At 42.0% G+C, this 17,475-nt stretch overlaps 1 protein-coding gene across 1 annotated transcript in view; it reads right to left on the reverse strand.

The window, feature by feature from the left end:
* Window positions 1–3,311: 3,311 nt before the first annotated feature.
* LOC124413582 overlaps window positions 3,312–17,475 on the reverse strand; it is a 296,705-nt gene continuing 282,541 nt past the window's right edge. Inside the window, exon 5 of the mRNA XM_046894276.1 lies at window positions 3,312–3,406. Coding sequence (XP_046750232.1) covers window positions 3,377–3,406 — 30 coding nt within the window. The 3' untranslated portion in view covers window positions 3,312–3,376. The remainder of the gene's footprint in view (window positions 3,407–17,475) is intronic.

Here is a 17,475-nt window from a genome sequence, read left to right on the forward strand (position 1 = left end):
CTTAACTATTTCGTCAAAAGGACGGGCATTCTTTTTTTTTTCATCTAGTGTGGAAAATATAATTGAATTAATTTGTTTGGTTACATCGACCCAATGATTGGTGCATTTTATACATTGATCCTAAAATTTTCGGTTGTCAAAAGTAGAAATTTTTCTGAGTGTATCGGTAAGTCAGTAATAATTTCAAAGAAAAATATGTGTTTTCAGTCATGAAAGTCGCTTGCAGCTGCGGTGAATAATTATTTTTAGACCGTCAATTGTTACATTTGGCTTTTCATAGATTAAATTATTCGTTCGGTTATTGGCAGGTTACGCATGTGAAACGATTAATTTTTCTTTATCAGTTCACACAAGTTTGGCGTACCTAACAGTAACAGTTGTAAAAGTCAACACGTGGGATACGGCGTAGTAAGATTCGATACGGCAAGTAACAATACGCCGCCGATATCGCGGACTCGGATAATCGCGTACACGTGTTTCTTTTCGTACGCGTTGCATGCGTCGTATCTTACACGTGTGAGTCTGCAAAATCGAGTCGGTCCAGTCACGGCGTACGTACGTATCGAGACCTCTTACGAAAAGTAGCATGTTTCAGATTTCTTACGATAACTAGCAGATTTCGGTTATCCCCGCGTGAAATATCATGTCTCGATTAGTGCAATAAAGATTTTTCGAAGATTTGTACGGTGGGTGATAGTCGAAATGAAATTCGATTTGCGGATGCAGAAGTGCGTATTTTCGCGTTAAAATAAACTTGTGTTTTAAAGTTTTTCCAGATTTTTTATCAATATTAATATCTTATTATATTTATATCGAGCAGTCCTTACTTAAACTATGCGTAACGTTTCTACAAGAGTATAATAACTGTTGTATCCTATTGGTGATGATTAAATCGGTCTTTTTGGATTTTTGTACCCAGCAATACTACACTCTAACTAATCTGCATTAAAACGTGCTAGTTTTCGCGAGAAATTTGAAACCTTCGACTCTTCTTAAGAGGCCTCGAATATTATTCATACATAGTAATATCCCAGTGGCGTTATCACTATACAACTGCTGCCGGTCGAAAGAAACGTGCAGAGTCGACACGTGCGTCTTTCGAGATAAACTTCTGTCGACGAGTATTTCTTCAATGAGATTCTTTTGCCTGACCTCAACGATTTTTTTCACCTCTCTTTCCATTCAAACGCCCCTCTCCGTACAACCAGGGGTATGAGAAACTCCATTAATGCTCTGCGCTGAATTATACAGACGAACGTCTTTCGAAATGTAGAAGAATTAGCATTCTTATGATTTACTAACCGAAGGGAAATTAGCCGAGGATATTCTGAGATGAGAACGTCTTTATTGATGATTAGTTTTCGCAGTTTAACAGTTCAATCAGTGCCAAGTAATGATAATGATCAATGTAACGGTGAGAATGATGGTAATAATAATTCCGCCGGTGCTATCGGTCAGATATTGTTGCGAAAACCACTTTCTAGTTCTCGCGATCAAACTAGGCGAGATTCTCTAACCGATAACTCAGTTTCCCTCCGTTTAATTCCCTCCACGATATGTATTATACAACATGTATATATACCGTCTCTGCTGCAGATCTTTGATAATAATACTCCATTTCCCCCTCCGAAGCCGCTATCCAAGATTGCGTTCTAATATTATCGTTCATAGTATAAGGTATACTTAACGCATGCAACGATGTATGTGTAGAAAGGAATATCGAGTGAGAATAGATATGCAAAATTGTGGTTCTGACAATGAGAATGGCAAAATGGGTCCCAACAGTGAAGGTGCATCGGCAATTGCACTGCGGATATATCACACCTGTATCTAATGATTCAATCTTATGCATGCGTGAAGCGAGGTGGAATTCCACTCCATTACGCAGGGACACTGTGAAGAAGTGTGAAGAAGCATGGAATGAAAAAATTGGATCAACGCCTCGGAGGAAGAAACGACTCGGCGATGACCTCCGTCCGATTAGTTTCTCCACGGAGTCGAATTGGTCAGAGGAAAATTGCGCTCGTCCCAAGGTGTGGACGAACTCTTTCGCCACAGGACTGCGCGAGGTATTTACAAGGTAGGTACCCTACCTACTTCGAGATGCTCTATAGGTGCAGCCTGCAGGTCCACGTCGCGTCGGTGCAGAGGCGGAGGATGCTGCGTAGTCTAAGAAGAAGAGTGCAGTGCGAAGAAGAAGAAGAGAAAGAAGGAGTTGCGAGAAGGGAAGAGAAGTGTCGTGCGGCGGCGGAGGCAGGCCAGGAAAGCGGCTGGTTACCGACGGATGGGAGGACATCGAACTGAAATGGCCTCTGGGAGCGCATTCCACTCTCGCTACCTCAGCCTCAGCCTCAGCCTCAGGCTCATCCTCTGCAGCCTCAGCCTCAGCCTCTCGGTGAAGCCTCAGCCTGAGCCACCGACATTCCCACCTGCCCCTCACCGCCTCCCCCTCTCCCGCCAAGAGGCCTCCTCATCCCTTGCGCAGCATCCTCCTTTCGGTCTACAGATCTTTTATTTTGCCTGTGCATTCCTTAGCTTCCAGTTGCCACGGGACGTTCGTTCCCCTGAACGATTCTCATCGCCTTTTCTCAATAAAATATAGCAGACGCTACTACTGCGAAATGCTCCATCGCGACGCCGTTTCTGCTATCTCCGATGATTTTTTTTTATTCTTTTACACACATGGACGTAGGTAGGTTGCAATTATATCAGCAAGTCACAATTTTTAAGTATTCAGATAATTTTGCGAATATTTCTCACGCGTCCATGGACAGTTTGCTTTTTTTTATTTCGCTTATCGTTATAACCATGCTGCACGGGTAGGTATATACAGATACCTATAATGTATCTGCTCTCGAGTGGTACTGCAAAATAACCGCGGAAATGTTCTCAACTGGTTGAAAAACTACACAGTCATGATTAACGGTGTATCGCGACTTGTTGCAACGCGATCACAAAAGGTTTCTTTTTTTTTTTGTACAAGTAGTTAGACAGTCAGAGAATCGTGATATCGTCGGAAGTGGAGGACGATAGAGGCCAAGCAAAGAAACAGATGTAATAAAAAAAATAAGGAATTTCGGTGAAAATTTCTGATAATATGAGAAAATTTCAGCATCTTTCAGTAGAATTTAGTGCAGGCTATTTTCTTGGCGGCTTGTCAATCTAATAACTAATTCTCGTAACTAGAGACGAGAAAATGAATTACCGAGGACAGGGAGGGGGTTAAACTGTGCGTCGGAGCACGTCCGGATATTCGCGTACTGTATATATACATATGTAGGCGCGTCTACTTGTTGTCACACTCGTACTAGCTGCAGACTCGTAGTTATTTGCTGTACGCATTCCTTTGACCCTCGTCACTCGTACTGTGCAGCCGTTACCGATGCTCGTGCGTCTGAGCAGGTACCTACATACATAAAATAACTTTTACTGCTTAAGACTGCACCGCACTATTGCAACTCGAGTTATGTACCGTTATACATGCCCAGCTAGCCGAGAGTAGGGCGTCTGAAATAGAATCGCTGAAAATATATACGGGATTAGATTCTGCATGGAGTCTAAACGAAGAGAAACGTCAACGACGAATTCAATCTTTTTATCGTCATTTTAGAGACTGGGGTGTTCAATTGTTTCGTCTGTCAACGTTCGGTCTTGTGTTTAACAACAGGATAATACGCGATTGCAAATATCTAACGATTAGAAATTTTACACGGGTGAAAATCATTGTACCGTGTCGAGTTATCTTTATTCGGGGTTAAATATACTTATTGGGGCGGGAATGATAGGCTCGGGTTATGCTGATACACGTGTCTAATACTCATAACTGTGTACAACTAAGTGCTAAAACGATGAAAGAAAATTATGATAAATCTCAGGCGTTTATTGTATTGAAAAGTTTGTTTTTAGTGTATATGTGTGTACAGCACCCCGTTAGGGAAAAACCATTTTACGTAACAATCATGCCATAAATGGAATGATAGTTATAATAGAATCAGCCGTAAGTTTTTATTATAGGAAGTTTTTGTTCAAATTGGTAACGCGTGAAAACACGTAACCTGCTATTCAATCTTATGCGGTAGTTGAACTATACATTTAGGATTCACTCAAGTTAGCAACGTACCTATATGCAATATATTCTCGAACAAAAAACGTATGGCGCACCGTACAATATTGAATTAATCTGTTTTAAAACCGAATTTCTATGGGCTAGAAGTAGAAAGAAATATGTAACACAATCGGAGTTGTAGCGATGATTGTTATCAGTATACGCACACGTCTTGAGGTATTATCTTCCCATTGAAAAAAGTAACTGCAATTTCAGGTTGTGTTGTATTGTTCGTTATATGTCTATAGGTATCGCCGTGTCTTCTTAAATTTCACGCTTGTACAACAATGTTTGCAGGAAAACTCCAAGATATAATCTATAACACGTAATAAAAGAGCGCGAAACAAGGTTTTCCAATAATCAGGAAGGTTGGCCTTATCTATATGTCGTAATGATTTCAGATACACAAGTTAACGCCAAGATCTTGATATAGCTGAAAATGTTTCGTCGAAACTTTTAAGAACGGAAAACTCTAAATAAATATGTTCGTATTTATAATATCAAGGCAGTTTTTCTTCCACGTAATCTAATCTGCGACTTACAATTAGAAGAGAAATAGAAAAGAAAGAAGGCATACGAGTATCTTATTGTTAGAATAAGTTAATTTATACGGAGTATGGTAATCCCCTTGAATAATCGCGAAACTCGGTTGAACTGATTCAAACTTTCTAATCTGTGCAGCGTGCATCAATGACAACGAGAAGACCGTCTTCGCGGAGGAACGTGTTTTGTAATTTTTTTTTTCCTCTTGCTTATTTCTCAAATTCGATATCTACAGTTGAACGGGTTTCGAGAGGAGAAGGTGTACGTTATACGTAATTAGGAAACGTTGGCCTTCCGGAAACACCGGGAGAGTAGCGCGGTTTAGATAAGATAAGACGTTGGTTAGCCAACCCATTCGCCGCGATTCCACCAGCGTTAAGCGCGTCAATGGTGATTACCTAAATCCGTGCTCTCTCTTTGTGTTTTCTATCTCATCCTCTTCCTCTTTCACTTCCTCCTCTTCTCTTCGTGTTTCTCTTTGCTGCAGAATAGTTATTCTCAATTGTCTTCGCTGCACGGCAAACGGATTCGTCCAAATGTAATTGCGCGTATGCGTGTCTTCGTTTATGATATCACACATAGGATGGCGCCCGTGTCCTACAGCTGCCAGACTGCTGCGACACGTAAGCCGTTTGAACGATATTGGATCTGATAAAAGTTGGAAAGCAACTGGTATGTACGCAGTTTACGAAACTTGCAGGGGAACGAGGGTAACAAGTGGAGTGTTAGGTATTACATCGGTGTAATAAAAGGGCGACGCGTCTTGCTATTGTTTCGAGCTAAGTTCTTCTCCTTTACAATTTTCCTTCGTCGTTATCGTCATAATTACTTTGTCTTACAATTAATGTGTATATTATAGGTATATTTCTGCCTGTAATTATTAAGAAAAATCATTATATATGAGATCGAATGATAAGAAATAAAATGGACGGCAACTAGTTTGTTGAAAAAAGAGTTTTTACTAAAAATTTCGTAAGCTGAAATTCTTTGAGGTACAGTAAACAAGAATATGTTTGACTTATTTTACATCTGCTATAAGAATACTAGAGGTATCGTATTCGTGTAAGTAATCTGCATGGTGAAAATTGCAAGGACCATATAAAGAGTCTCAACGTACAGGGCGATCCTGCGATTCTCGGTTGATTGTGATTAGTCGCTGACATCATGTAGTTTGTAACGCGTTTCATCGGGTGGCGGGCGAGCTGTATAACAGAACCGGAAGTGGGAAGTGTCATTCGTTGATATTCGCACGATACTCCCTCTAGTAAATCATCTCTCGACATTAAAGAATGGCCAGGGGTGTAGAGAGCAGGAGAGAGAGAGAGAGAGAGAGACCTCTCGAACAGCGTTCGTTTTCAATTAGAAACGACATATTTTAGGGAGGGCGAAAACGGTGGCAAGGGGGAGAAAAATGTAAATAAAAATGAAAATAAAAATAAAAATGAAAGTAAAAATAAAATTTGAAAGAGGGGAGCGCGAGATAGGATCATTGGAATTTAATATACACCGGATGTAGAGCACGCGTTGGGAACACGCGCCGATCCTCCACGCGCTCCTCTGTGCAGCGACCACCAAGTCAATGATATATAGTAGAATGCAAACGGAATTTAGTGGGATTCCAATAAATGGAAAATCTACATATACAATTCAAGAGTCACGTCACTACTGTGACATTTTCTCGTCTGATTTGCATCCTGGTTATTTTTATTACACAAGTATTTAGTTGGAGGTAGATAATAAGGAGAGAATTAGCTCCGATGACGATGCCAGGCGTGCGACACGGGCTTCGGGCTGTAAGCAAGAGGAGTCTTTACCCGCCTCTCTCCCCACCCGCGATCCTGGAGAGTAATAAGGCCCCACCGCGGTAAGACGATGTTAGCGGATGTGCCGTTACCAGACCGCATTCCGTTCGGGCACGCATGCGCGACGCGACGCATTCCATTGTCTTTTGCATTTCAGGCTGTTTCTCTTTTCACGGTATATCATACCTATATACATGTATATTGTATATGTATATTGTATTCTCGTAGCGTTTGTGTATCGATATCTCCGATTCGTTCGTTATACGACAATCGGGGAAGGCCCAAGTGAAATTCTTCCAAGATTTCACTGTGTTGGAGATATTTGTGCTTGGAACCCCCTCCCCCCCCCCCCCCCCCCCCGCCCCCCATGACACGCTTCCTGCAGTCACAGTTTTCGCTGCGGTTTTATTGAAAAGAAAAACGATTTTACACGGTAAAACGATTTATATGAATACCTACTGTGTTATAATTCACGAAAATATTAAATGAGTGTTTACAAAAATTATACGAGGAAACTTGGGATGCTAATATAATTTGGTCTTTCTGTCTTTGTTGGCTGTTGTTTCCGAGTATTTCGAGGCTTTTATATGGATACTTAGAAATATGACGGGAATAACGCACTCGCGCTTCGGTTGTTGAAATTTATAACAATTAAAAGAAATAAAATGTGAATTTTTTGCAATGTTTATAACGGGTTAACCTTGCGGTATTTTTCCTTATCTTTAGAGTGAATAAAAACTCGATTAAAAGTATCAAGGGGTTGTATATCTATATATATAACATTGATGTCTCTTGATCTTAGGAGTCGAAAAAAGATTACAGCAACATTGAATATCGTGAGCACCGAACCATTAAAGAGCAAAAAACACGAGTTACCTTTTCTGCCGGGAGGTAAACTTTGGAATTTCGAGTTTTTGCGGCTATCTCAATACTTGTTATGTTCGTTTTTATAGTTACACATACCTAGGTTATATCTTTAGTTGCTGACACGGATGCAGCAAGGCAGCATTTAGAAAATGAATGCTGAAAACCAAGAGCGGCCATTGCATAACTCGAGGCTACTGCTGCCACTTTATTGCCTAGATCGAAGTGGTCGGGTGAGTTGCAAAAACGAGACCCGCGGCCGGAATATGCAAATATGAACAATAAGGACGCGGAACAGAAAAGAAGCGGAAATTGTGGAGATTTTTGCGGTCGAGCGGTAAGTGAAAAGGCGATGTGTTTTACTGTCCGTCGAATCGGTTGGCCTATAAAACCGTTGCCAGTCAGGAAGAGAATGTCCGTGACTGTGGGGGGTAACGGCGGTGTGCAAAACTCCATAAGACGCAAAAGATTAGCGGAATGTCTAGCAATAAATGGTCCATCCGGATCCAGCTTTTATACTCCTATATAATACATTTCCCATTCGGCACCGGGAATAAATGAAAATTTTCGCATTGAACAGTCACGTCGCTCAGGAACTAGAAGCAGCAGCGGCGATATCGATGCAGCGGTAAAACATACTCACCACGAGGCATACTGCCGGACGAGAATTACAAAATGGATTACAATTATCTCCACTTCCTTCTCACGGATTCAACCCAGGATCATCGCATTTCGTAACTATGTAGGTATTTTTTACGGGGTGTGGAGGAGGTTTATAAAATATGAAGAACGCTTCATACGTGAATTGCGAATTGATGTCCGGACAGTGTATACAACAACAAGATATACTTACGGTATTGGAACTGCAGCCTCGAGAGAAACAAACAAGCCAATTAGACTTGATTACGCAAGAATTTTGCTGCACCGAGAAACCGTTTGACAGGCTAACGGCGCTGACAGTGTATAACCGCAAGTCGACACCGAGGCATTGCAGCCGAGAAGGTATGTCGGTATATATATGGTTCCATAACAGCAATTTTGTGGCCTGTTAGGCAGCGGCGACCTAAACCTACTTGCGCGGTCGGCGTTAGGTAAGGCTGTCGCAGCAGCCACAGTGTCTGAATCACATGCGTTGTTGTTGGAACGGGCAGGAGGCCCGTTACCGTCCAGAAACGGAAAACAGAGAGGCGTAGGAGATATGACGCCGACTGTCGAGTAGGAGAGGAGAGAAAAAGCGGAAGAGAGGTGGCTTGCCTTGTGTGAGTCAGACGATCGTGTGGCGACGGCTAAACACGACGCCGACGTCTGCTGGTGGGGGAGTAGTCATTGCCAAGTGAAAGAGAAATGGTTTTATTTCTGCTAAGCGTTACCTAAGCCTCTTTCGAGTACGAATGCTGCCGTGCCGACATGACATGCGGTCTGACCATCGAGGGAGAGTTTGGCCCAAATACGAGCGGCCTTGTGCTGCTCGCAGGAGCGCAAGCCGGTACCTACCATGCCGCTTGACACAAACTCTCGTGACACAGATTAATGCTAGCCTACGTATCCTGAATATCTCCTGACCGCTGACACAGGAAAACAACAAACATGGCGCAAGTATGCAATATCGCAGAGAGTGAGAGAGAGAGAGAGCTCAACTAACCGGGCTTAACCTGCATTTTGTGACTTTTGGGTAACCGGGCTAGCTCTCATTTTTCATTTGACATGGATTACATCCGATATCGTGGGCGATAAACTTGCGAAACGTGACGCGAGTGTGTCGTTGGTAGGCTACGTCGTTGCGTACGGTGGGTAGATTCGACTGCTGTTGCAACGGACAAAACCAATTGCAGATTGATTACATTGTCTGTACTCATATGTATATGTGTACATATATATTGCATAAAAATTAGGTCCTGGAACCGAACGGTCTCGAACGTGTTACATAAATAACCTTAGACGATATGACAAAGCCTTCCGACAGGGAATGTGAAACACATTTTTCATTTATGGTGCTTATTAGATCAACTGACGTCATTAGACAGTATACGCGGTTCTTATTAGTGGTGCAATTCTCCGAGCGCGGAATGTCGGTCACTATACAAGTTATGAAACTGCAGGAATCCATTTGCTGGTACAGCGGCAATGAGTATAGTGGTGCACTTTCTCCTTAAGAAGATAGATCTTACCGATACATGTAACGTAGACATCTGTATTCATCCCCCCGCGTGTACCGGTCGTATTTATGTATTTCGAAATAGAAATAACCAAAGTAGAAAGAAAACAAGAAAACATTCTGTACTGATTTTGTGACCTAAAAAAGATCTTACCGTTATTATTCGATGCACACTGTACTTACAGGGATTTTTTTTTTGCTGTCGAGGTCATAACTTTTCTACATTTCTGTAACTGTATGTCCATAGCTAATGATAATCTTGTTCGCAAATCGAATCCTTTGTTTGCTTTAAATCTTGTAGAGGACGACGTTGTAATTTCTAACTTCGTAAAGAACCGCAAAAATCAGTGTCTACAACCTTACCTTAACGATCAAATATTCAAGCGTTTGAAAGTCACACCACAATAAGGGAAGAAAGTGTGATTTTTAGGTGTTAAATATTCGCGGAACCGATGTAAAAAAACAAATAAAATTAAAACGTTCGTAATAAAGTGCTAAACATGGTGATACCGGATGTCTGGAAATTTCGCTTATACCCTGTAAGCGTTATGCCCACTGTGTTTAAGCTATTTTTTCTCCCTCTTCTTTCGCTCGGATGAAAAGAGACGGCTGTCTAATTTTATGTAATTCAGTTCGGATGGTACGGTATTAGGGGAGGCAACCACCAGTGCAGAGTTGCAGCCAGCCCATGGCTCCTTCGTGTATCGAGACCAGAATTACAAGTACGTAATGGTTCACCACCCGAATCGAACTGCTGATCGGAAATGCGTCGGTCAGCAGAATAGTGCTGCGGGACCCGGGTCTTCCTAGACTTTGCGTCTGTGTCTAGGGTTCGGTGCTGGGCCGCAGGATAATTGCGGGTTGTCGAGTTAAACCTCGACGTCGTCGACGTGCGTACAAGCCAAGCCTGTGTAATATTACACACTGTTACACAGCGTACACGTATTCGCAATTCCGTCTGCAACTGTATCTGCTCGACTATAACGTTATACACACTGATACACGCAAAGGCACAGACAGAACGTTCCTCGCGAACGTTACGACAAAGTTCTCCTTCTTGGCTCGTTCTGGTTAGCGTTTTGAAAGTTAACGCCGTGGAATTCACTTTCCCCGACAAGGTTTGCAGACTCGCTCGCCCTCTTTTTACAACTTGTCAACAACAAAACTTGGCCAATAAACACCTCCGGGTAACCAATAATGCGCCCACTATACCTATGTACGTATTACACTAACGCAACCTCGGGCAACGAGCAAAGCCCCTCCCGTAGGTCGGAGTGACGGTAGTGTAAACGGTGGAGGAGAGTAGCGGGATTAAAAAAGAAGGCGAGAACATCCTTGTCGTCCCAATTGAATACCCAGGGGTTCCCCCCCCCCCCCCCCCCCGCCGCCGCCACCCTCCAGCCCTCCTATCAGTGAGCAGCCATCCTGCGAGTGAATTTCAATCGATTCAATTCATTTCACCCGGACGTGTTTCACCTTTCGTAACCTTTGCGTCGGTAACGATCTAGAGACTAGAATAGAAATCATTCGGCTGTAGTCCCGTGGGTAGAGGGGAAACACACGCTGAGCTTTATACACTTGGGAGGAGGTCTAAAAGGGAGGAAGGAAGGAAGAAAGAAAGCAAGAAAGAAAGAAAGGAGGAAGGAAATACCGACAAAAAGTGGAAGGAAAACAAGTAAGATATTACGCCGGGGTTTTTACCTTTTTGTATGTATATATGCGGGTATAATGAAGTGTGTGTGTGTGTGTGTGTGTGTGTATACCAGGCATTGCCGTTGCACAAATATTTTTAATTATCACCCGTAAGTGAGTCAAATTTTAACGGACTTGAAATAGACTAGCTAATTTCACGGAGCGCGAGAGGTGTTACACCATAAATAGTAATAGCTTGGTAAACAGCCGCGTCTTTAAAGCCGGAGGGAGAAGAGGAACTCTTCTTCTACTCGATGAGTGCAAGAAAGCCAGTGTAACAGCGTCAAGTTTAAGATTTTTCTCTTAAGTATATATACACAATAATAATTATATTACACAGGTGTACGTGGTGTTATAGGAGTTTGGCGGAGTGGTAGGTGTGACGCTGCACGTATGGGAACGTAATCGCGCGCAACGCCGGTCCATCTGGTTCTCACCTCCTGGTTAATAAAAAAAATCATCTTTTACCCTGCTCCACTTGTCTTGATTTAGCCAGTGTGTAAATACCAAGCAACGGTTAAATTTAGAAAGGTGTTAATTCATATTTCATTCGACTTCTGTTCCACACTCTCTTCGCCTTCACGTATTATATAGAGGTATATAAGGTATAAATTTGATTCGGTCGTTTATACACGTGCACCCGATGTTATTTCACTTTCCCTCCCTGGCATATCACTCTATTTTGTCAACCGTTGTATAGATTTTTTCGAGATTCTTGTCGGAGGATAGCTCACCGATTGACGTTCGTCAAACAGCACTCCATCATCCTTATACCATAGGACCGAAGTATAATTACCTTTCGCTAAGACAAACTTTCTTTCTCGTCGTTGATTGACATTTCGTAAAGAAACGCGTCGAGTGCAGGGTTTCTGGATACGTCTGTCTCTCTCTCTCTCTCTCTCTCTCTCTCTCTCTCTCTCTTTCTCTATATATTTAATATATATGTATATATATATATACTTAATATAGGATTATACCCATGCGCCTAAAAATCTACGGGTCATCGATGTGACTGCAACGATATTGCGTGCGGTAAATTTTTGGTGCAGGTCACACGTGGGTAATTCCGGTTAACGGGACGACTCACGATGAATCTTAGTTCTTGCTTCTCGGTAACGGACGAGTCAAATACAAACACGTAGGTACACTCAAAAGATACCCAGTTAGGTTATAAGTTCCGAATAAGAGACTTTCCAGAAAGACTGTAGCTTTTCCTTTTACTTCAACGTCACTTAAAATTTTCGTCTTTAACACCGTTAGATCACATCCATGCAGTATGTATATATGCACGTGATGCAAGCGGCATTGTGCGAGTTTACTTAACAGGGCATAAGTTTCTATACAACAGCTAAACACATATCTATATGTATAGGTGCGATGTGACCAACTGCGTGAGAAAAAAACAAAAGGAACAATTTACCGGGGACTAGTTAAGCGATATGTTTTTGCTCGTATAATGGATTCGGATTTTGCCGTTAGAAATTAGAATATTACAAATTTGGTCTATGCACAGCACATGTTGTATTTATCTAATTATTGCGGAGAACACAGAGTGCCAAAGTGTTTTGGGTATCTACGGCGGTTGGCTATACGAGCAAGTAAAATTCATTGTTTTTACGCGACGTGAAGACGAGAACAATTTGTTTACCATAGCCGAGCTTGCCTACACGAAATGTCATAAAAGTCTCCAGCTCGTCTTATTTTTAACGACTGAGAAACTTGTACATGGGCTTGTGACCGGCGTATATATATATACCTTACTCCACAGTCGAGTTGGTCCGGGAGGAAAGGTTGACCACGTACCCAACGAGCAACCAGCCGCGGACGAAACACGCGTGCAACCGTCGCGAGGTGCGTGATTTTCCTCGTAAAACATTCTGACCTCGATTGAGCGGAGCCGTGGACAATCGAGAATTACTTGGGCAAACAAACAGCGAGACGCGTCAAACTGCGATAACTTTATTTGCGTCGAATTCGTGAACTTTGCACCGCGATGTCTGCAGGTGTGAGGACTTGATCGATCTATCCGCATCGGTGTTACGGGGATATTTTATGGTGATTTGAGATACAGATCACGATCGTATCGGTGCAACCTATGACGTATAGGTATGTACCTAATGTGAAATCATTCTATAGGTATGTACGTGAGGACGAACGTCAATGAGATAACGAACGGGATTTTTGTTTTCGTTATTATCTTGTTCTTAAGCCCCGCCCAATAATTATACTTCTATACATTACGAGAAACCCGTTGTGCATGCATGCATCGATGATTCACAATCAGACGAGTTTCATAGTTGAACGCTGAAGCGGAAAAGGAAGAGAAAAAAACACACAAAAAACGATACGCGCAGAATATTTCCGTTAGTCTACTAGTTATTTGTACACAACAATCTCTCATTCCGAAAATAGCTAGGCTTATGCAACGCGTATGTGTATAAGCACGTACCTACATATATGTATGTAACGTATATATTACAGGTATATGTATGCACTTGTGTAACCTGTAGCGTTATTTTCATCAAACAGTTTCGTGCAACGTGAGTTGGACCTGACGCATCCTGTGATTATGGAATTTGCTTGTGCTATGTAGATATAATCGTAAAAACATGTGTTTCCTGGTGTGGATGATTTGTCTACGTGCACAGTGTTAAACTGTCGCAGCAGGTATAATCTTCGGTTTCCAGGAAAGTTCGTTTCATTTTATATTTACCCGAGTATCTGCAGAAGTCTGTATTATATAGGTACATAATGGCTACACCGGACGTTGATATTTGCACATTTGAAGTCTACATACGACAAAATTATACGAGCATACTTGGCCAAGTTTGCGTAAAATCAACGCGTTCGACGAATCGAGACGATGTTAATAAAAAATATTTACTCTCCTGATTGAAGAATGTTTGAACGATGCAAAATGTATGCGCGTGAACTACTTGCGAAGAGGAGACCGTCGTCTGTGTCTACCGTTACGATTAAGCGATATTTTGAAATATCGAGACCCGAGACGAGATTGTAACTTTTGCAATGAAAATATGAAAACCTAAGGACTATTCTTCGAACCAAATGTAGCGAGTCAGCGTCAGCGACACTTCGTGTGTTTTATCGCCTTATACATTACATCCTGCATCTAACAGCTTGAATCGTGTTTTAGACACTGCGATTTTCAACACTTCAAAATCCTTCAAAAAATATAACGCGGGATACTTGAAACAAGGCCTGCTCGGTAATTGAGGGGACAGAGCTCTGACCTCGAGGGCTCTGTGAAGAGCGAGAGCTTTCGAAACTCTACACGAAAGCGCACAGAAGCACGTCGATTTCATTCAATTAACGAGAACCCGACCCAAGCTTTCGAGTCGAAACAAAAAAAAAAAAAGAAAAAAAGAAAAACACACACACACACAAAAACAACAGAAACGAATTCGCGCGAAAACCTTTGCTTTTGCACCGTGAACATGACCCAGCGGTATAATACGAGTGTAAAGTCTATACAAGAAAAGCGAGTGCTCTTGATGCTTTCAAGTATTACTCCTGTGTGGGACGGCAGTCATTCAAGTATACGTCTTATGCAAACACCTGAGTCGCGAATTTTTGAACTACCGCATTTCATTTTACTCGACGTACTACTTTAACCTGTTCACCGGAAATGAGGGGCTGTATTTTCAAGTCCCATAAATCACACTCGAGATAATGATAACTATTAAAAACGACATCAATTTAAACCTGACTCGTGTCTAATATAATGGTTCTTCAATTGTCGCGAAATTACTGACTACTGCTGTCGGTTGACGCAGTTTTTAATTGATGTCCAAACTTTTCACCCTCATGCGCGAACAATGTAGGACAAAGTTTCCTACCGGTTGATTTAAAATCGATACGCTTTCTGTACATTCCCCTTTAGAATCATGAGTGGTATACATATATATCCATATAGACATATATATTTATAGGAGCACGACTGAAGAACTCTGCGGGCAGTATAAAGCATGAACTTTTATCGATAGTGCACGTGGTGGCGTGTGCGATATTCTATTGTCGTCAATACTCACTTTTTACTGCTACAGTTAGCGAATACGGAATTTATGGCGCACTTCGCCTACGCGTCGGTAATTTATGTGTATGCATGTATACGTATTTATACATGAACAGCTTACACACACACACACATATCATATATGTGTCTATATAACCTCGGTATATGAGCCGCCTACATGAACGACCGAACGGGTTGAGATAGTACTCGGAACTTTTGCTAAGAGGCAAAAATGAAAGAGAGAAAAGTGAGACGAAGAGAATTCACGTGGGAGTTTCTTGGGTTTCTCGAGTAATCGTTGGGTTAACCGCAAGTTATATAGTACAGTCAATTCGATGACTGCAATTTTATGAGATGCAACGCGGTCAATATCGTTTTGTAATGATAGGTATAATCTTGAAGGCGAACTTCGGGGCGTATCTATAACTAATACGATTGATTGCAGATATTTGTGGTGTGAACCTAACCTGCGGAGGACGACGTGAACCTATGGAAGGTCTGCTACGTGGAGGTTTCGCCTGCAGCACTAGGCCGCGTGTTATCAAAGGACAATATTGAACATTCATCGACAAAAAAAGGTATGATCCCACATCCGCATTTCCATGAATGAACGTATACGTAACGTAGGTCGACGTAGACTCGTTATCAGCAGCTGTTTACAACGCCTTGTGCGGTTATCTATCTGGGCATGAGGCCAGCTAGCGATGTACACAAACAAAGACTCCGCAGGCTTTGGCTCTGGCTCGAGGCCTGTGCAGCAGGCGCCCAGCTCTTCATCTTCTTTCATCGACTAGTTCAAGTTACGCAAACTGTGTTTTCTTTCGTTCGCAAACAGCTATGGGGCTTAGGCATTTTGTTTCATTTCATTTTACTGGTTTATTTATTTATTTATTTATTTATTTATTTTTTTATACGAAAGAAAACCGCAGCCGCGTGCCCCTGCGTCATTTCATCGATTAAAGCGCACGTGGTGGCCGTGGCTAGGCTTTATGCTGGACTTTGATCGAGCGTATAAGTCAATGTACTATGTGCCTCGTCGATCATCGTCGAGCTCCGATTGTATTTCTTACGGCAGGATGTTCAGAAGTTTGTTTTCGCGTTGTTTCTTCGATACACAGCTGTGAAATCGAGGTGAAAAAAAAAAATAAAAATCAATCGTACAACAAAAGAAAGAAAATCCACGTGAAGTTTCTGGCTCGATCTCGTACCGCCATCTGGAACCATATATTATTACATCGTATACACTCAATGTATGTATGTATGTGTGTACGTGTGTATATATATCTCGCCAAATTTTTATTCAACACGCGCTAAACTTATCAGCTTCTAAGCTTCTGATGGTCAATATTGACCACCGCTTGCGCAGTAACGTGAATCATTTCCATGAACACTTGAAATTTCATTACCAGGAAAAGGCCGCCCACCTTCATCACCACCACCGTCACCTGCGGCACAACCTAACGCGTTTATGGCATATGAATGCACTGGTTCAGCTACATCCAAGCGGCTTTATCATGGTAGCTTTACGCGTAGGGTGAGCGGATATATGTACTATCATACATACGAGCGTTTGAAACATTCTGACAAATACTGCAGGATGAAATTGAGTACAACTTGCTTGTTCTTGTTGTCATTACAATCCGATGCTGCAATGTTATGTTTTACACTTTCCTGTGCATTTAGATCTCACACGGAACACACCATGTATTAGAAGTTTATACAGGATCTGCAGGTCCGTAAAAGATCCATATACACGGTGGATTTCTAGTAGAGTTCTGCTATATTTTCAACAAGTGGACATTTGGATCTTTAATGGAGCTCTATTGTACTTCATTTCCGTTGAAATGGATGTTCAATATATGTATTGTATATCCGTCGTAGATGGCCATGCTACGTCCATTGAAGGTGAATGTTCCGTGTGCAATGATATACGTATCCTACAGCACAATCCAAGATTAGGAATATTTTCTTCGGCTGATCATCTTCATCGCGAGAATTTCATTAGCGATCAATACTCATACTGCAGCCATTTCGAACCGTATTATTATGTAATACGAACGATCGCACCATCGTTCGCAATATTATTGACCGCTTTATACTCCGTAGAGAAACAACAGGGTGATATTCTTCACCCTTTTAGCCCGTGCTCTGGTATCCTTACGCGCAATGCAGTCACTCCTTTTCCACGTGCGGATGCAGACCGCCAAGGTCCACGTGCTAACCTCCTATTATACACTTGTCCTATAGAGCGTCATTGTTTACCCTCTTCACGTGGATCATT

This window comes from Diprion similis, chromosome 12 (genome assembly GCF_021155765.1).
Source record: "Diprion similis isolate iyDipSimi1 chromosome 12, iyDipSimi1.1, whole genome shotgun sequence".
Classification (NCBI taxonomy): Eukaryota; Metazoa; Arthropoda; class Insecta; order Hymenoptera; family Diprionidae; genus Diprion; species Diprion similis.